The sequence below is a fragment of the Rattus rattus genome, chromosome 12 (assembly GCF_011064425.1).
Source record: "Rattus rattus isolate New Zealand chromosome 12, Rrattus_CSIRO_v1, whole genome shotgun sequence".
NCBI lineage: Eukaryota > Metazoa > Chordata > Mammalia > Rodentia > Muridae > Rattus > Rattus rattus.
This window is the reverse complement of record NC_046165.1, coordinates 18,810,603-18,824,984: the sequence shown is the minus strand read 5'-3', so window position 1 is coordinate 18,824,984 and position 14,382 is coordinate 18,810,603. Positions and strand designations below refer to the sequence as shown.

Sequence of the window (14,382 nt, the reverse complement as noted above, 5' to 3'; positions counted from 1 at the left end):
TAATATTCATTACCTAGAAGGCCTTGCATTTATCCCCCTGTCTCAGAATGACAGTGAATTCTTACATTAGGAGTTAAAATTTTAGATAAGACTATAATTAATTTTATTTGTTTTAATTTTAGAAAAGATTTATTCACTTTTTTATTTTAAGCGTATCAGTGTTCGACTGCCTGTATGCATATGCACCATGTGTGTTTCTTGTGCCCTCAGGGGCCAGAAGAGAGTTTTGGATCTCCTGGAACTGGAGTTACGGACAATTGTAAGCTTCGTGTTGGGAATTGAATCTGAATCCTCTGTAAGAGCCTCTCCGTAGCCCTAAAATATGAAGTGGAAGGAATTATGGAGGTTCTTTGAGCTCTAGGCTACAAGAATAATAGCTGCTGAAATTATTTTTAATTGTGATGACTCTAAGAATAAGTGAAAAACTGCTCAAAATAGCTAACAAATTTTGTGTTCTGCCTTTTCTATTTACTTTTTAGCTAGTAATACTCAGAAGATACATCATATAAACAAAGGCGCCGTGTGATTTCAACAGTTTCATTAGCCACCTTTAGTAAAAGGGCAAAGAAACTGGCATTGTTAATTTTCATGGCATATTTTACCTAACCCAGTATATCTGAATGATACAATTTAACTGTGTAATACATGTAATCACGAATGAAATATTTTCTACAGATTGCTTTTATGCTGACCAGTAATGCAGCTTCTCATACAGCTTGGGAAGATCACAGGGTAGCGGTTTTACTTTTTACCTTTAGGGTTCTATGTTAACGTTGTAGATTCAAGATTCAAGACTGTGAAAGTTGTTGCTTCAGTGTCTGCCTTCTCCTTATACCAGGTTTTTTATTTTATTTTTTTTTTATTTTTCCATCTATTAGCTATCGTAAGCCGAAGATTGTCTTTAAAAATACTATTGTTTTTCAACTAGAGTTTTAGGAGCATACAAAGTAGTGGATTTAATTTTGACATGTTCTATCTGTGTACAATTCTGTCTTCTTACTTGCCCGCCCACCCTCTGCCTCCCTGTCTCAGGCAGTCCCCGTCCTTTGCCTAAGCTGTCCTTGGCTCGTTCATGTTCCAGAGGATTCCATTTCACTTTTGTCCCTCCCCCCACTTCTCCTCTTATGGCCCATTTCTCTTCTGTTACACACACAAACATGTGCAAGCACAAACATGTAAGACTAGATTCCACATATGAGAGAAAATATTTTTTTTTTTTTATTTTAAGGCTGACCTATTATGCTTGATCATTTCTAGTTCCATTCATCTTTCTCTGACAGTTCTGTAATTTTGTTATTTAATTATTTATTATTGGTTATTTATTTATTTACATTTCAAATGTTATCCCCTTCCGGTTCCCCCTCATCCCAAGCCCCTTCCCCTGCTTCTATGAAGGTGCTCTCCCCCACCTACCCACTCCTAGCATTCCTCTATTCTGGGGCCTCCCCCTCCCACTGATGCCAGATAAGGCCATCCTCTGCTACACATGCAGATGGAGCCATGGGTTTTTAAAAACTCTACTTAATTAAATAAAATAGCATCGTGGGCGTGTACCACTGTTTTCATGATTAAATCATCTGTCAGTGGACATCTTGGCTGATATCTTGGATGTTGTTAATGTTGCTTCAGTAAATGTACAGTTCTGCTGACTTAGAGCCCTTTGGAATGATACAGCAGGGTCCCACTACTCTGAGTTTTTTGAGGAAGTGTGATACTGATTCCCATACCAGCAGTCAAGAGTTTATTTCTATGAACTAATTATTTTATTTTATTAATTAACATTCAATTATTTTATTTGAGTAATTAATTGTGGGTTGTATGTTAGGGTTATACATATGCCATTACCCACGTGTGGAGACCAGAGGATGCTTTTTGGGGGTCGTATCTCTCTTTCCACCATGTGAGTCTTGGAATGGACCTCAGGCCATCAGCCTTGGCAGCAAATGCATTTGCTGCCACTGGGTCATTCTGTGGGCCTACTATGGTAATTTATATAGTTTATATTCCCACTGTCACGTACATTGTCCATAGTGTTTGTCTTCTTCCTTTCCCCCTCTCTCCTTCCCTTCCCCCTCTCTCTTCCTTTTGTCCCCATTTCTTTCCCTCCTTCCTGGAAACAGGATCTCACAATCAGTTTGGTCTCAAAGTTACTACGTAGGTACAGGTGACCTCGGGTTCCTCCTCCTTGGATTATAGGAATGTCCCACCTGACTGTTGCCTCAATTCTAGGTGGCAACCTTTCTGACTTGAGCAAATTGGAATCTCAATTTATTGTTAATTTTAATTTCTTAACAGATATGCTGAACAGGTCAAGCATGCATATGTGTGCATTGCATGAGTGTGTGTGAGTGTGTATGTTTGTGTCTATGTGTATGGGGGGGAGGGAGAAAGAGAGAGAGAGAGAACTTGCATGTGGACACTAGAGACCGATATTGAATTGTGTATCATCATCCTCAGTCTCCTTTTTGAAGTTTGTTTATTTTTGTGACAGGCAAAACCTTGTGCTAGTTAATTTTTCCAAACTTGCTAACAACCCCAAAAGTAAATTTGTGTCCTGACTCCCCATCACTGGAAATACAAATTTTTGAATGACTGTAGTTTCAGTCAAATCCAGCCCTCACAGTTGCATGACAAATATTTTTACCACTTGAACCATCTCCCTAGTCACACTTTTCCAAATATTTATTGGCCATTTGTGTTTTTTCCTTTGAGAAGGAAAAAATTAATTAATTTTTAATTCTTAGGATTGTTTCCTCTTCAACTCGATTGCTACCCGGAGCTTTTGCTTGTGTCTTCAAATGCTTTGTCTCTGCTTTCCTATAGCAGTCTCAGAGTTTTACATCATACATTAAGGTCTTTGATGTATTATGAACAGAATATTTTTGTGCAGGATGAGAGATATAGATATAATTTCATTATGTTGCATGTAGACATCTGATATCTGGGCACTATTTGTTAAAGGATTTTTTTTCCTTAATGTATAATTTTGACACTCTTGACTTTTTTTTTGTCTAATATATTCTGTCAATTTTTCTTCGTTGCATGACACTTTAACAGGACTCCCACCTGTTCTTGAATTCCTGTTGATATTATTCCATTCCTCACCTCTCTCTCTCTCCAGCATTAAAGCTTGCTGGGTCTGACGTCATCTTCAACTTTAATGTGTATGTATGAAGATGGAGAAACATCGGAGTCAGAATAGAAGAATGTGAACTGGGCATGAAAGTAAACGGCAACTCTCGATCTAATTGAGAAAACCTCAAAGAAGCTAGAGCATGTGCAAACAAGAAAAAGGAAAAACCCAAGTTGGAATCTATGTCTTTTCTGCAGTAAGTAGACTGTGAATCTCTAATATAAAATTGTGAAACCCTCTGATAATAAAATAGTCTAAATGCCATAATGCTTGTATTTCATAATCTATTACATAAGTCCAGGCTGTATGAAATTTGTATGGCCATCTGTGATGATGGAATAATTTCAAAATACAGCATATGGCAATCTCTCATCTGCAGTGTGGCCAGCTGGAACATCACTTGGCTTGCCTTTTGTATGTGGGATATATCACTCATTTTGCGCTCAATAGTATTATTTGTTATCCAACAGTATCCGTTATTCTGTCTGTCACTGGCAGTTCTTAACTCCTTTAGCCATTCAACAACAACCATTATGCCCTGTTTCCTATTGCTCCCATTTCTGCTAAAGTAACTGTACCTGCTTCTACTCTTTGTTTTTAAAATTTAAACCATAGCACTCTTGGTTTTAGCTTTAATATAAATTAGCTTTCTAAGCTATAGTCTAAGCTATAGACGACTATATTATAACGGTTGGGAAGATGGTTAGTGGTTGAAAACACTTGATCCTTTTATAGAACACCTGGGTTTGGTTCCTAGCACACACATGGCGGCTTCAAACCACTATAACTGCAGTGCTAGAGAATATGACGCTCTCTTCTGACCCCTGGGAGCACCGGAAAGGCACATAGACACATGTAGGGAAGGCATTCATACACAAATAACAAAATAAATGAGTATAAAAGGTAAAGCAGAGGGGTTGGGGATTTAGCTCAGTGGTAGAGTGCTTGCCTAGGAAGCACAAGGCCCTGGGTTCGGGGTCCCCAGCTCCGGAAAAAAAAAAAAAAAAAAAGAAAAGGTAAAGCCAAGAAAATCACATGTCCAGCTTTTATAGAACATGGAGCAGCCTTTTCCCCCCCCAGTTAGTTGTTTTCCAGATTGCCACCTGAAAAGACCATTTGAGTTAACTAATCTATGACATAATTATCATATTACCATGGGACAGAAAAACAAAGCCGAAACCAACCAACCAACCAACCAATTCCCCTCAAAAAAACCTTTTAATACAAAGAGATATTGGTGACTACATTTCTCATTAAAATATTGGCTATTTAGAAGGCATTTAAAGATTTATGGATTTCCTAGGGGAAACTGACAATCTTACAGGAACGCTACAAAATTCTGGCATAAAAAAAGGATGCAGAATCTGGCCCAAAGGAACGCATAGTCCAACCCAGAAATGTCTTTGTAATTGTTGAAAATATATCTTCCCTGTGAGATCAGTGAAGGCCCAGTGAAAACTTAGAAAGCTAATTTATATTAAAGCTGAAACCGAGAGTTCTATGGTTTGAGTTTTCAATGCTTTTCAAAGGGCTGGGTCTTCGTCCACAGAGAGGTACTATGAAGGAGAGCCTAGTAAAAGCATTTGAATCACCCAGGGTATGATTCAAAGAGTTTTATGAACCTGCAGCCGTTTCCTCAGCCTCCCTTTGGTTTTTCTTCATAGCTGTAGGATAAATGGTTTAGTTCTAATATACACCATCCTGATGGGATGTTCGACATGGATCCAAAGCAACAGAATAGCTTGATCACAAGTGGAACCTCCAAAACCATTAGTGAAAATAAATATTTTCTCTTTATAAGTTCAATCTTAGATATTCCATTACTGTGGCATCCTTACTAACATACATATGCTCCCAGTGGGTGTGGAGGAGAATGGAATTCCAGAAGGATGATGTAACTAGGAAGGATGTACAGATGCTGTAACCCAGGAAATGGAAGGAATGTGTTGAGGTTAGAGCACAGAGTATGTGAGTGGCTATACAGTACGAGGTTAAGGGGAAGAGATGGCTCAGCGCTTTACCCAAGAAGGCTGTGTGCTGATAGGTTTGGAATTCATTTTGAAGGTAATAAAAAGCTATTGAGAGATTTCAAACCAAGGAGCAAAGTGAGATCCTGTATCTTAGTTTATGTCTCTCCGACAGCACTGTAAGAGATGTACTGGAAATGCGGCACACATGGGGAGATCCTGATTGTCTATGAAGGTGGTACTGAGGTCAAGTTTTTTAAAAAAGGTGGAAATGAGTGAGGCCAATGCATCAGACAAGTAACAGAAGAAAGGTTGATAGTACCTGGGTGTAAAGAACTTGTATAATCAGGATGAGAGGGGAAATGAGAATTTCCCTTAAGACTCACCTTCTGTTTCTGTGTAAGTTATGGTGTTTCTAGAGAAAAAGGGGACTCAGAAGAATCAACTGCTTTGTGGATAATCATTTTAAGAGGTCGGTTAAGAAATGGAACAGTTGGTGGGTGGGCATTTCTTTCAGCAATAGGTATAGATGAGATCGTGAGAATGTCTAATAGGAAGATGAGGACACCAAAGACGATCTGCAAGGGCTCTTAGGTAATAAGAAATGGGAAACAGAAAACTGATAGGGGTAGTTACAGACGTAGACAGAGGCTGAAAAAGAATAGTAGAGAAGTTAACAGTAGAATGAAATTATGGCTATAAATAACTTATAAACAATGAGAAAATAGTAACACGTTTTGGTGCCATAACAGGGCTGTACAGAAGGCAGAACCTTTTCTGAAATCCCTTGAAAGGACTTTCCTTAAAAAAGGGAGAAGCAGTAATTTCAGACCATTCCATTGAAAGCTTGGTGGTGAAGGTGATCTCCAGCATGAGGCATGCTGTAGGAATGGGTGGAGATGAAGTAGAGCCTGTTTTTCTTGGTTAATCTATTAACACATAAAATTGAAAAGCCATCGTAAATGCTTTTACATCCTAGTAATTATCAGCAAACAACAGCAGAGCCAAACTGCACAAAAAGCGTAATTACTGCTGGGCTAAACGTATCACTAGCCATATCCATGATCTCTAGGTTTGATTGAGAGACCCTGGCTCAGTGAATAATCTTCTTTATGGAAGAGCATAAAGATGATTCCCATTGTTAACCTCGGGCTTCTACAACTATCAACACACATGCACGTGTGCAACTAGACATGTGAGTACACACACATCCAGACATGCATACCACACATATGACACACAGAGGAAAATGGAGAAAAAGTGTAATAAAATCTAATCCTGTTTAAAATCAGTCTCAGAAATCAGAGTATTGTGTCATGCTATGTACAAAACTGTTCAACACATGTAATGATTAGTACTAGCCCAGTTTATTCTGATTCTTACTTTTGTCTTTTCGGAACTTTAATCTTGTTTCTTTGCTCCTGACTATTTTCTTGGCATCAGAAATGATCCATCTGAAAAATAAAAATCATTGGCATTGATTCTGGCTTTGGTTCCTAGTGTTTGTTGCCTGTTATGGCATCAGTGTTCAACCGCATCAGACCTGGAGTGGTGCTTGATTTTTGTCAACCTGACACAAGTGAGAGTCACCTATAAGAAAGAACCCTAACTGAGGAATTGCCTCCATTAGATTGGCTGGTTGGGATATCTTGGGGCATTTTCAAATAATGCTAATTTAAATAATTGTAGGAAGGCCCAGCCCTCTGTGAATGGCGTCATCCCAAGGGAGTTGGTCTTGGGTGTATAAGTAGCTAGGCAAAGCCCAGGAAGCAAGCAAGCCAGAAAATGTAATTTCTTCTTGGTCTTTTCTTCAGATTGTACCTTCAGGTTCCTCTTTGTATTCCTTTCTTGGAACCAGAGGACCTGGCTAATTTTTAAGTGGAAATTGTTTTAAGCTTGTTCCAAATCAGCACATTACTCATAAGAAAGAAACAGGTTCTGTGCTTATAAGATTTCTTGCCCCTCTGTCTACTTTCCCCTCCCATACATTCTATATCTCACCATCTTGAATTTGCCCTACTTAGAATTCTGGGGCTGAGTTTGTAGCACTCACACCACCAAGCTGGTCTTCCTGATAAGCTTATTTCATAAAATTGATGTTAAAATAAATTCATATCGTACCAAGTGGAATAAGGAAAAGTGTAATTCTGATAAAGATTTCGATTCTAATACTTCTGTAGTATGCGTTTTGGGGTCCTGTACCTTCCATTTCTTCCCTCTCAGGGTGTCCAGATGTCACTGCAAACCGGGCTAGAAGGATGGAGAACCGAACAGGTGGAGTTCTGCAGGATCCGGGTTGGGTTGGGGGTGAATGTGTAGTGGAGGTGGGGAGAGGGAAAAAAGGCCTTCTCTGAGGGTCTGCTCTTTTAGATGAGGGCCTTTTCTAATGATTTTCAATGAAACAGCTCTCTCAGATATCTTAGCTTGTGTACATATGTACATACTTTTACGCGGGGTGGGCTTGTACACATACATTTTATTCTGGGTGAACCACGGCTATATAGATGAACCTTGGAGAGTGGGAAGGGGTTCTTCTTAGGGTGAAGTTTCATTGGCTGAGGCTTGCTTAAGGTATCGGGGATACCTCATTTGCGTGGAGAGGAATTTCAGGAAGTTGAGGTTGTAATTTCACCAAGGGTTATGGGATATTCTCCAAGTAGCGTATGGGTTGGTCTCCCCATGTCAGGAGGAGAAGAGGGAGCCCTCCATTTTGTGCTGAGCTCAGGAACGCTGTCCTGACATGGTAGAGTACAACCTCAGTAGCAAGGTGAAACAACATCTACAAAGGTTTTTATGAAAATGTCCCTGTTCTTTACTTTCCTAAATCTATTCTGATTAACCTTTGTCTATTCCTTTGGCAGGTAACAATACACATAATGTAAAATTTGTCCGAAAGTAATTTATTACTACGCCTTTCTAGTTTTGGACAGGATGTATTTACTTGCTTTGCTTATTTTGCTCTAGCATTTCCCAAATATGCTTATTTTAAATAATGGTTAATAGACAGGCTCTACATTACTATGAGTGCTTCTTTCAGAGATGATCCAAAGTTGTTATATTACTATTTTCCATTGGATGTTTTCTTTGGCCTTGTTATAATTTTGTTAGAATCTCTCTGTGGATATGCTGGGGTTGCCTTATTTTGTGTATAACTATCAATAAGTCACTCTTAAATTGTCTACTAAAATGCATATGTCTTCAGTATTGAACCTTTCTGACGTATCTGTTCATTTCAAGTTTTTGAAGACATCCCTTTGGAAGAGGTTTTCTTCTTACCCACTCCGTACTTATCAATCAGCTGCAATTTGTTGTTCTGCGGTCTCCCTAATCTACCATCCTAGAAATTACTATGTCATTTCATCCCATTACTTTGTCCATGTGTGAATTTTACACGTTTCCCCCCTCCCCTTATTGTGGTGCCATGGCTTCTACTAACTTTTGAGTAACAGTTTTGTGGGAGATCAAGTTTACGCTAGATTGTAAGCATGCATGTGACTTCACTCCCACGCGGCATTTCCAACTCAGCGGTCGTTAAGTATGAAATGTGAACACAATTCATTCATAATTTTAAAATTATTTATTTGGCACCTAGTATCAGTGCTCCACAGTTCCATTATGTTTCTTTTCCTTTTTGGAAATTTTGTCTTCATGTCATAGGTTTTAAAGCAATAAGCCTTGAAGAAGGCCTCTCCCCTGCACCTCCCTGTGCTGAGCATGTTTTGATTTTCCTTTCTTAATTTAATTTTGGAACATTTTGTTGAATTATCTCTGCCATTCTCATTTTACAATTCTTCCGTCTTCTCCTCTTGTACTGACCCACTTTTATATATTTAATTTCCCTTATTGGGCATGTGTCATTGTCTAATTGTTATTTCCATTTTTCTATCCTGTTTTCCATTGCTTGCTTGTATTCTTTCAAAGACTGACCCATTCTTTTAAAAATTTAGATTTATTTTAATATTTAATTTTTAATTTAATATTCAAATTTAAAATGACATGTTTGTTTGTGGGTGTGTGCACAGGCAAGCAGGTAACTGTAGAGGTCAGAAGAGGGCGTTCATCTGCAGGAACTAGAATTATAGGTGGCTGTGCTGTTTGATGTGGTTGGTGGGAGCTGCTCAAGGTCTTTGCAAGAGCAGTATGTGATTTTAACTGCTAGGCCCTCTTTCTAACTTGTGTGTCTTTTTTAATATGTTGGTCTTATTTAATAAAATCAATATCCATGAGCTAAAAATTAAACATAACCACATATATACATGCATACTTGATTTTTCCCCCAATGTCATTATTTTATTCAAACTTTCTTTTCTTTCAAAAATTCTTTTCTGCTTTATGTTAGAGACTATTTTCAAATACCTAGAGAATTTTGACTATCAATAAATAAATGAGAATTAGTAACTATCTAACTTGTGGGATAGAAGCTGCCTCCTTCCTTGTTAGGTAACTTAGTTCCACTGATTGGTCAGTGAACCACTGACCATGTTTGGGATTATTTTTCCACCCAGATCTTTCCTTTTAATTTGTTTAGATTTTCTAGAGAACAATTAAATCCATTTCCTTCCAGGAGAGTCTATGACTGGTTGCTGGCATTAGAGTTAGAATAAAAAAGGTTGGAGAGTTCTTGTTTTAATGTACATCTGGCAAGAGAATTCTCCTGTGTGTCCTGTGTTTTCTATATTTTTCTCTGATTCATTTTCTATAGTAGGTAAACCTCGGTTTTCTGCTCAGCTGTGGTGTAATTATGTATATGTTTCTTATATAAGTTCAACTCTTTTGTTATGGATAGCTGGATTGTCAGTGGGTATTTTAGAATCTTCTATTTTGTTTCTCCTGAATTTTCTCTATGGTTGTTTTCATTATTTTAAAAATATTTTTAATTGTAATTTACTTTTCTTTAGCATCAGTTATCTAGCCTATAAGTTAATGTGGCTGTTATCTTTCCTGGGTGACACTTGTTATTTGTTATTTAATACATTAAAAATCTGAATATATAAGTAAGATATTATGGTGAAACAAAAGAGTGCTTTGTAAACTATAAACAGTTTAGACCATTTGGAATAATTAGGTTTTCATATCTATAAACCATGATCATTTTATGCTGACTTAAGCATGGAAATCACAATGCCGAAGGTTTTGCAAAATTGAAAAAACAAAACAAAACAAAACCAAAACAACCCCCCTCCCATGAAGGCCCAAACAAAACCCACAGCTTAAAACTCTAAAAGTGTTAAAATCAACTCCTTTATAACAGATAATCTACTTCTATTGTCACGTGTTTAATATGTCCCTTAATAATCAGGAAGGGATTGCAATGTTCTCGGCAGACCAGTTCCATTCTTATTAATCACTTTAGCTTTTTATAATGTTAGGTAGTGCCAAAACATCTCCTCACTGTAGCTGCATATTTCCAGTCTGGAACATTCTTTGTAACAATCTTTTTTTATGCGGGGCAAGATAATAGACACTGCTTAAGAGTGGAGTAAGAGGTCTAACATGAATTTTGGTGGGAAACGGTATTTAGCTGGGGAGAAGCAATTGTTTGTGACGATGATGACGACAAATGATAGGGACCACCACAGACCTTTTGAAACGTGAGTCCTTATTTTTCGGACTCTGGGCCTACCAGTCTGTTATTACTTTATTGTTATTGTTATTATTATTATTGTTCTGTCTATTTATTTAGAGGAGATGTGTCTTGTAGCCAAGATGAGTTTCAAAGTTGCTAGTCGGCTCAGAGTGCTTTGAACTCCTGACCTTCCACCTCTGACCTGTTAGGATTACAGTCACGCTCTCTCTACCTCTCTGTAGCTTTTTCACTCTGTATGGTCCCTGGCTTAAATACCATTAAGACGGAGGTCCTCCAATGGCCCAGAGCGTCGCGATTTTTTAAAAAAAAACTTGATTGGGCCGGAAGAACTTGTTTACGAGCGCGTTGACGTCATTTCCAGGTACTTTATATTGAGGAGCAGCCGGGCGTGCGAGGCAGACGCGGGATGAGGCTGCTAGCTCCGTGTGAGCTTTGAGGCTCCAGTCAGCTGCGTGGTTCTGCGCCAGCGGCTTCCGGAGCGAGGGCTGCCGTGAGTTGGTTTCCTTGAGCGGACCGAGGAAAGCCGGCCGTGGGTGGTGGCAGCTGGTTGTAGCTGGTCCACAAAACCTCGCGTGTCTCAGCAGGGCAACGAGGCCTCAGCCCTTAGCGCCTGGCGGCTGGGCAGCGAGGCTTTAGGCCCTAGCGTCCCTCAGCTGGGCAGTGAGGCCTACCGCTTTTGCGCCCCTTGGCTGGGCAGCAAGGAGGCCTCTGGCCTTAGCGTCCCTCGGTTGGCCAGCGAGGCCTTAGTCCTTCCGGGCCGGCGGCCGGGCAGCGAGGCCTACCGCATTTGGGACCCAGGGCAGTGAGGCCTTGAGTCCTTTGCGCCCTTCCGGTCAGCAGCGAGGCCTACCGCGTTTGGGACCCATGGCAGTGAGGCCTTGAGTCCTTTGCGCCCTTCAGGTCAGCAGTGAGGCCTACGGTGTTTGGGACCCCATGCCTGGGCGGTGAGGCCTTGAGACCTTAGCGCCCCGTGGCTTGGCAGCAAGGCCTACGGCCCCCTCAGTAGGGCAGCGAGACTTTAGTGCTTTGCGCCCCTCGGCTGGGTAGCGAGGCCTTTGTTCTTAACACCTCTTGGCTTGGCAGCGAGGCTTGGCAGCGAGGCCTACCGCCCTTGTGCCCCTTGGCTGGGCAGGGAGACTTTAGGCCTTGTGCCCCTTGGTAGGGAAGTAAGTCCTATCACCTTTGTGCTCTTGGGTGGTATAGGCAAGACTTTCCACTTGTGGTTTCGTGCTTTGTGCTTCTTGGCAGGGCAGCGAGGGCCTCTGCTTTTCTGAGGACCTGTGTGCTTTCAGATGGCCGCCCCTACAGGGCCTCCCAGCCCTATGCAGTCACTTCGGGAAGAAGCAGTATGTGCCATCTGTCTGGATTACTTTAAGGACCCCGTGTCCATTGGCTGTGGGCACAACTTCTGCCGAGGGTGTGTGACCCAGCTGTGGGGCAAGGAAGATGAACAGGACCGGGAACCGCCTGCTGTAGGGAACCACGTCATTAGAGAGGTTTTGTTTCATAGGTACACAGAACAGGAGGTGTTTCAGCACCGAGCACATGCTGGACGCTGGGCTGCTCATAGCCATAGAAGGCATCGGGGCAATGCAGACTCTGTGTGGGATGATGAGGAAGAAGACTGGAACAGTTTACAAGGACTGGTACATGACCTGAGAATTAGGGTTTTTCCAGAAGAAAGAGATGAACACCCCCACGATGGCCACCAGTACCATCACTATGGCCGATACCGCCACCGTCCAGTTTTCCGCCGTGGTCCCCCACATCCACCTGTGCGTCGGCAGCTCTATCCAGATGCCCGACCACGTTCTCCACCTCGAGTACGATCTCCACCTCGAGTACATTCTCCACCTCGAGTACGTTCTCCACCTCGTCCCACACCACAGGTCTTCAGCTGCCCACAATGCCGAAGGACATTTCCAAGTCGCAGTTTTCGACCCAATTTGCAGCTGGCCAACATGGTCCATATAATTCGCCAGATTTGCCATACGCCATGAAATTAGCAAAGCATGCAAATATGAGGAAACCTGGAGCTCTCCAGTGAGGTAGAAAAAAAGCTCATCTGTATGGTGTGTATAGATTCCTGGCACCACAAAAATAACAATGTGGTGCCATTGGATGAAATACTTAAACAAGGGGCAAAAACCTGAGAAATCTATAATACTTTGCATTCTCAGTGCTACCCCAGATTTGGGGAGAAATTAAAATATTCCAAATTTATCAGTGCCTGCAGCTTTAAATCAGAAATAGAGTAGTTGAGTATGTAGCTCAATAGCAGAATGCTTGTTTGCCTAGCGTGTTTCATCCCCCACTTTCCAGTTTATTTTGAATTAATGACGATCAAGCTTCAGTTTTAGGAAATATTAGTCCTTTGTTGCTATTAGCTGAGAATTTACTTATGGGAATGAGGAAAACTGCTTTGCTTAGCTTCAGAATTAGGCTTTCAGAACTGAATATTTTCATGAACCTGGTATTTGACTACTTAAAATATTTTTGAGGTTGTTATTAGCTGATTTGGTAACATACTTTATAGGAATTTGTCAATAATTTTATAGTAATGCCATACTTAGATTTTTAGCAAAAGTTGAAAAGTTGTCAAGATATACTGTGCTATCTATGTGGATTACTTTGGAAATCTTCAGGTTTTCTGTCTTAAGCTAAGAAAGAGTATGCTTAGTTCAGGTTTGCTCTTGAAGATGTGGAGCTCTTTCAATGTTTTTGTTAGATCTAAAGTTCCTTGGTCATTAAAGAGAACTGTATTCAGCATTTGGATAACAATACTAACATTAGGGAACCAATGAAAACTTGAGGCTGAAAATATGAAACTTTGAAAAATTAAAACTTTCAGTCACATTTTAACACTGAAATGCACTGGCCCCGAAATGGTAATAGGCAAATACTAACATTTTTGTTGTGACGTATTTAAAGCAAAACTTGCTAAAACCAGCATATATAGATATATGTTAGAGATTTTTATAAAAAGTGCCTAATTTTGTTGGCCCAGAACCAAATTTAAGAACCAGATTCATGAATATTATATCTTTAAATTTAAGTTAGTATACAAAATAATGGATTTCATTATGAGAGGTTCATACTTGTGTATCAGTGTACTTTGCTCATATTTGCTCCTCTATTGTACTTTTCTCCTATCTAGTCTTTATTCATATTACATGATGTTAGATACAGAAAATTACTAAGCCTAAATTCTAAAGGGGAAATACGTTTTTTATCATTACCCTTTCTTTCTTCAACTCCATTCTCCTTCCCTTTAGAGCCCCCCTTTTCCTGTGTAGTTCCCCTTCATCAATGCCATTTTAAGAAGAATAAAACCTAGAATATTCAGAAATACTTAGGTGGTGTATTTCTGACAAGTTAAAAATCTATATGGTAGCTTTGAGAGGATAAATGTGTTTCACCTTGTTCAACTTTTACTTAATAGGTTCAAGGAAGACTTTGTGGAATTTAAATGAGTGATTGTTTTGACTAGAAACTTAATGAAACTTGTAACTGTCAATGCAAATATGCATTGCATTTATTTTCCAGTTTTCTTACATTTTTGTTTCTGTTTTTATTTTTCCCTTGCTTTATTTAACTGGAAAGAAACTTAATTGCTTGTTAAAAGTGACTTAAGTTTTATTGTATTTTATACAGTATCCAGTAAAGACAAATTTAAGTTTCACAGTGACATGCTT

The 14,382-nt window shown here is 39.8% G+C and overlaps 1 protein-coding gene across 1 annotated transcript; it reads left to right on the top strand.

Annotated features, from left to right (window-relative positions):
- Positions 1–11,011: 11,011 nt before the first annotated feature.
- Positions 11,012–12,763, top strand: LOC116913368 (tripartite motif-containing protein 52-like). Its single transcript, XM_032917532.1, has 3 exons — positions 11,012–11,048; positions 11,125–11,177; positions 11,980–12,763. Exon 3 carries the CDS (start codon positions 11,980–11,982, stop codon positions 12,685–12,687), a length of 708 nt encoding a protein of 235 aa, XP_032773423.1. The 5' UTR covers positions 11,012–11,048; positions 11,125–11,177; the 3' UTR covers positions 12,688–12,763.
- The last annotated feature ends 1,619 nt before the right edge of the window (positions 12,764–14,382 follow it).

What these genes read in the sequence shown, in the direction of transcription:
- LOC116913368 (XM_032917532.1), top strand. Translation starts at nt 11,980, where the DNA reads ATGGCCGCCCCTACAGGGCCTCCCAGCCCTATGCAGTCACTTCGGGAA.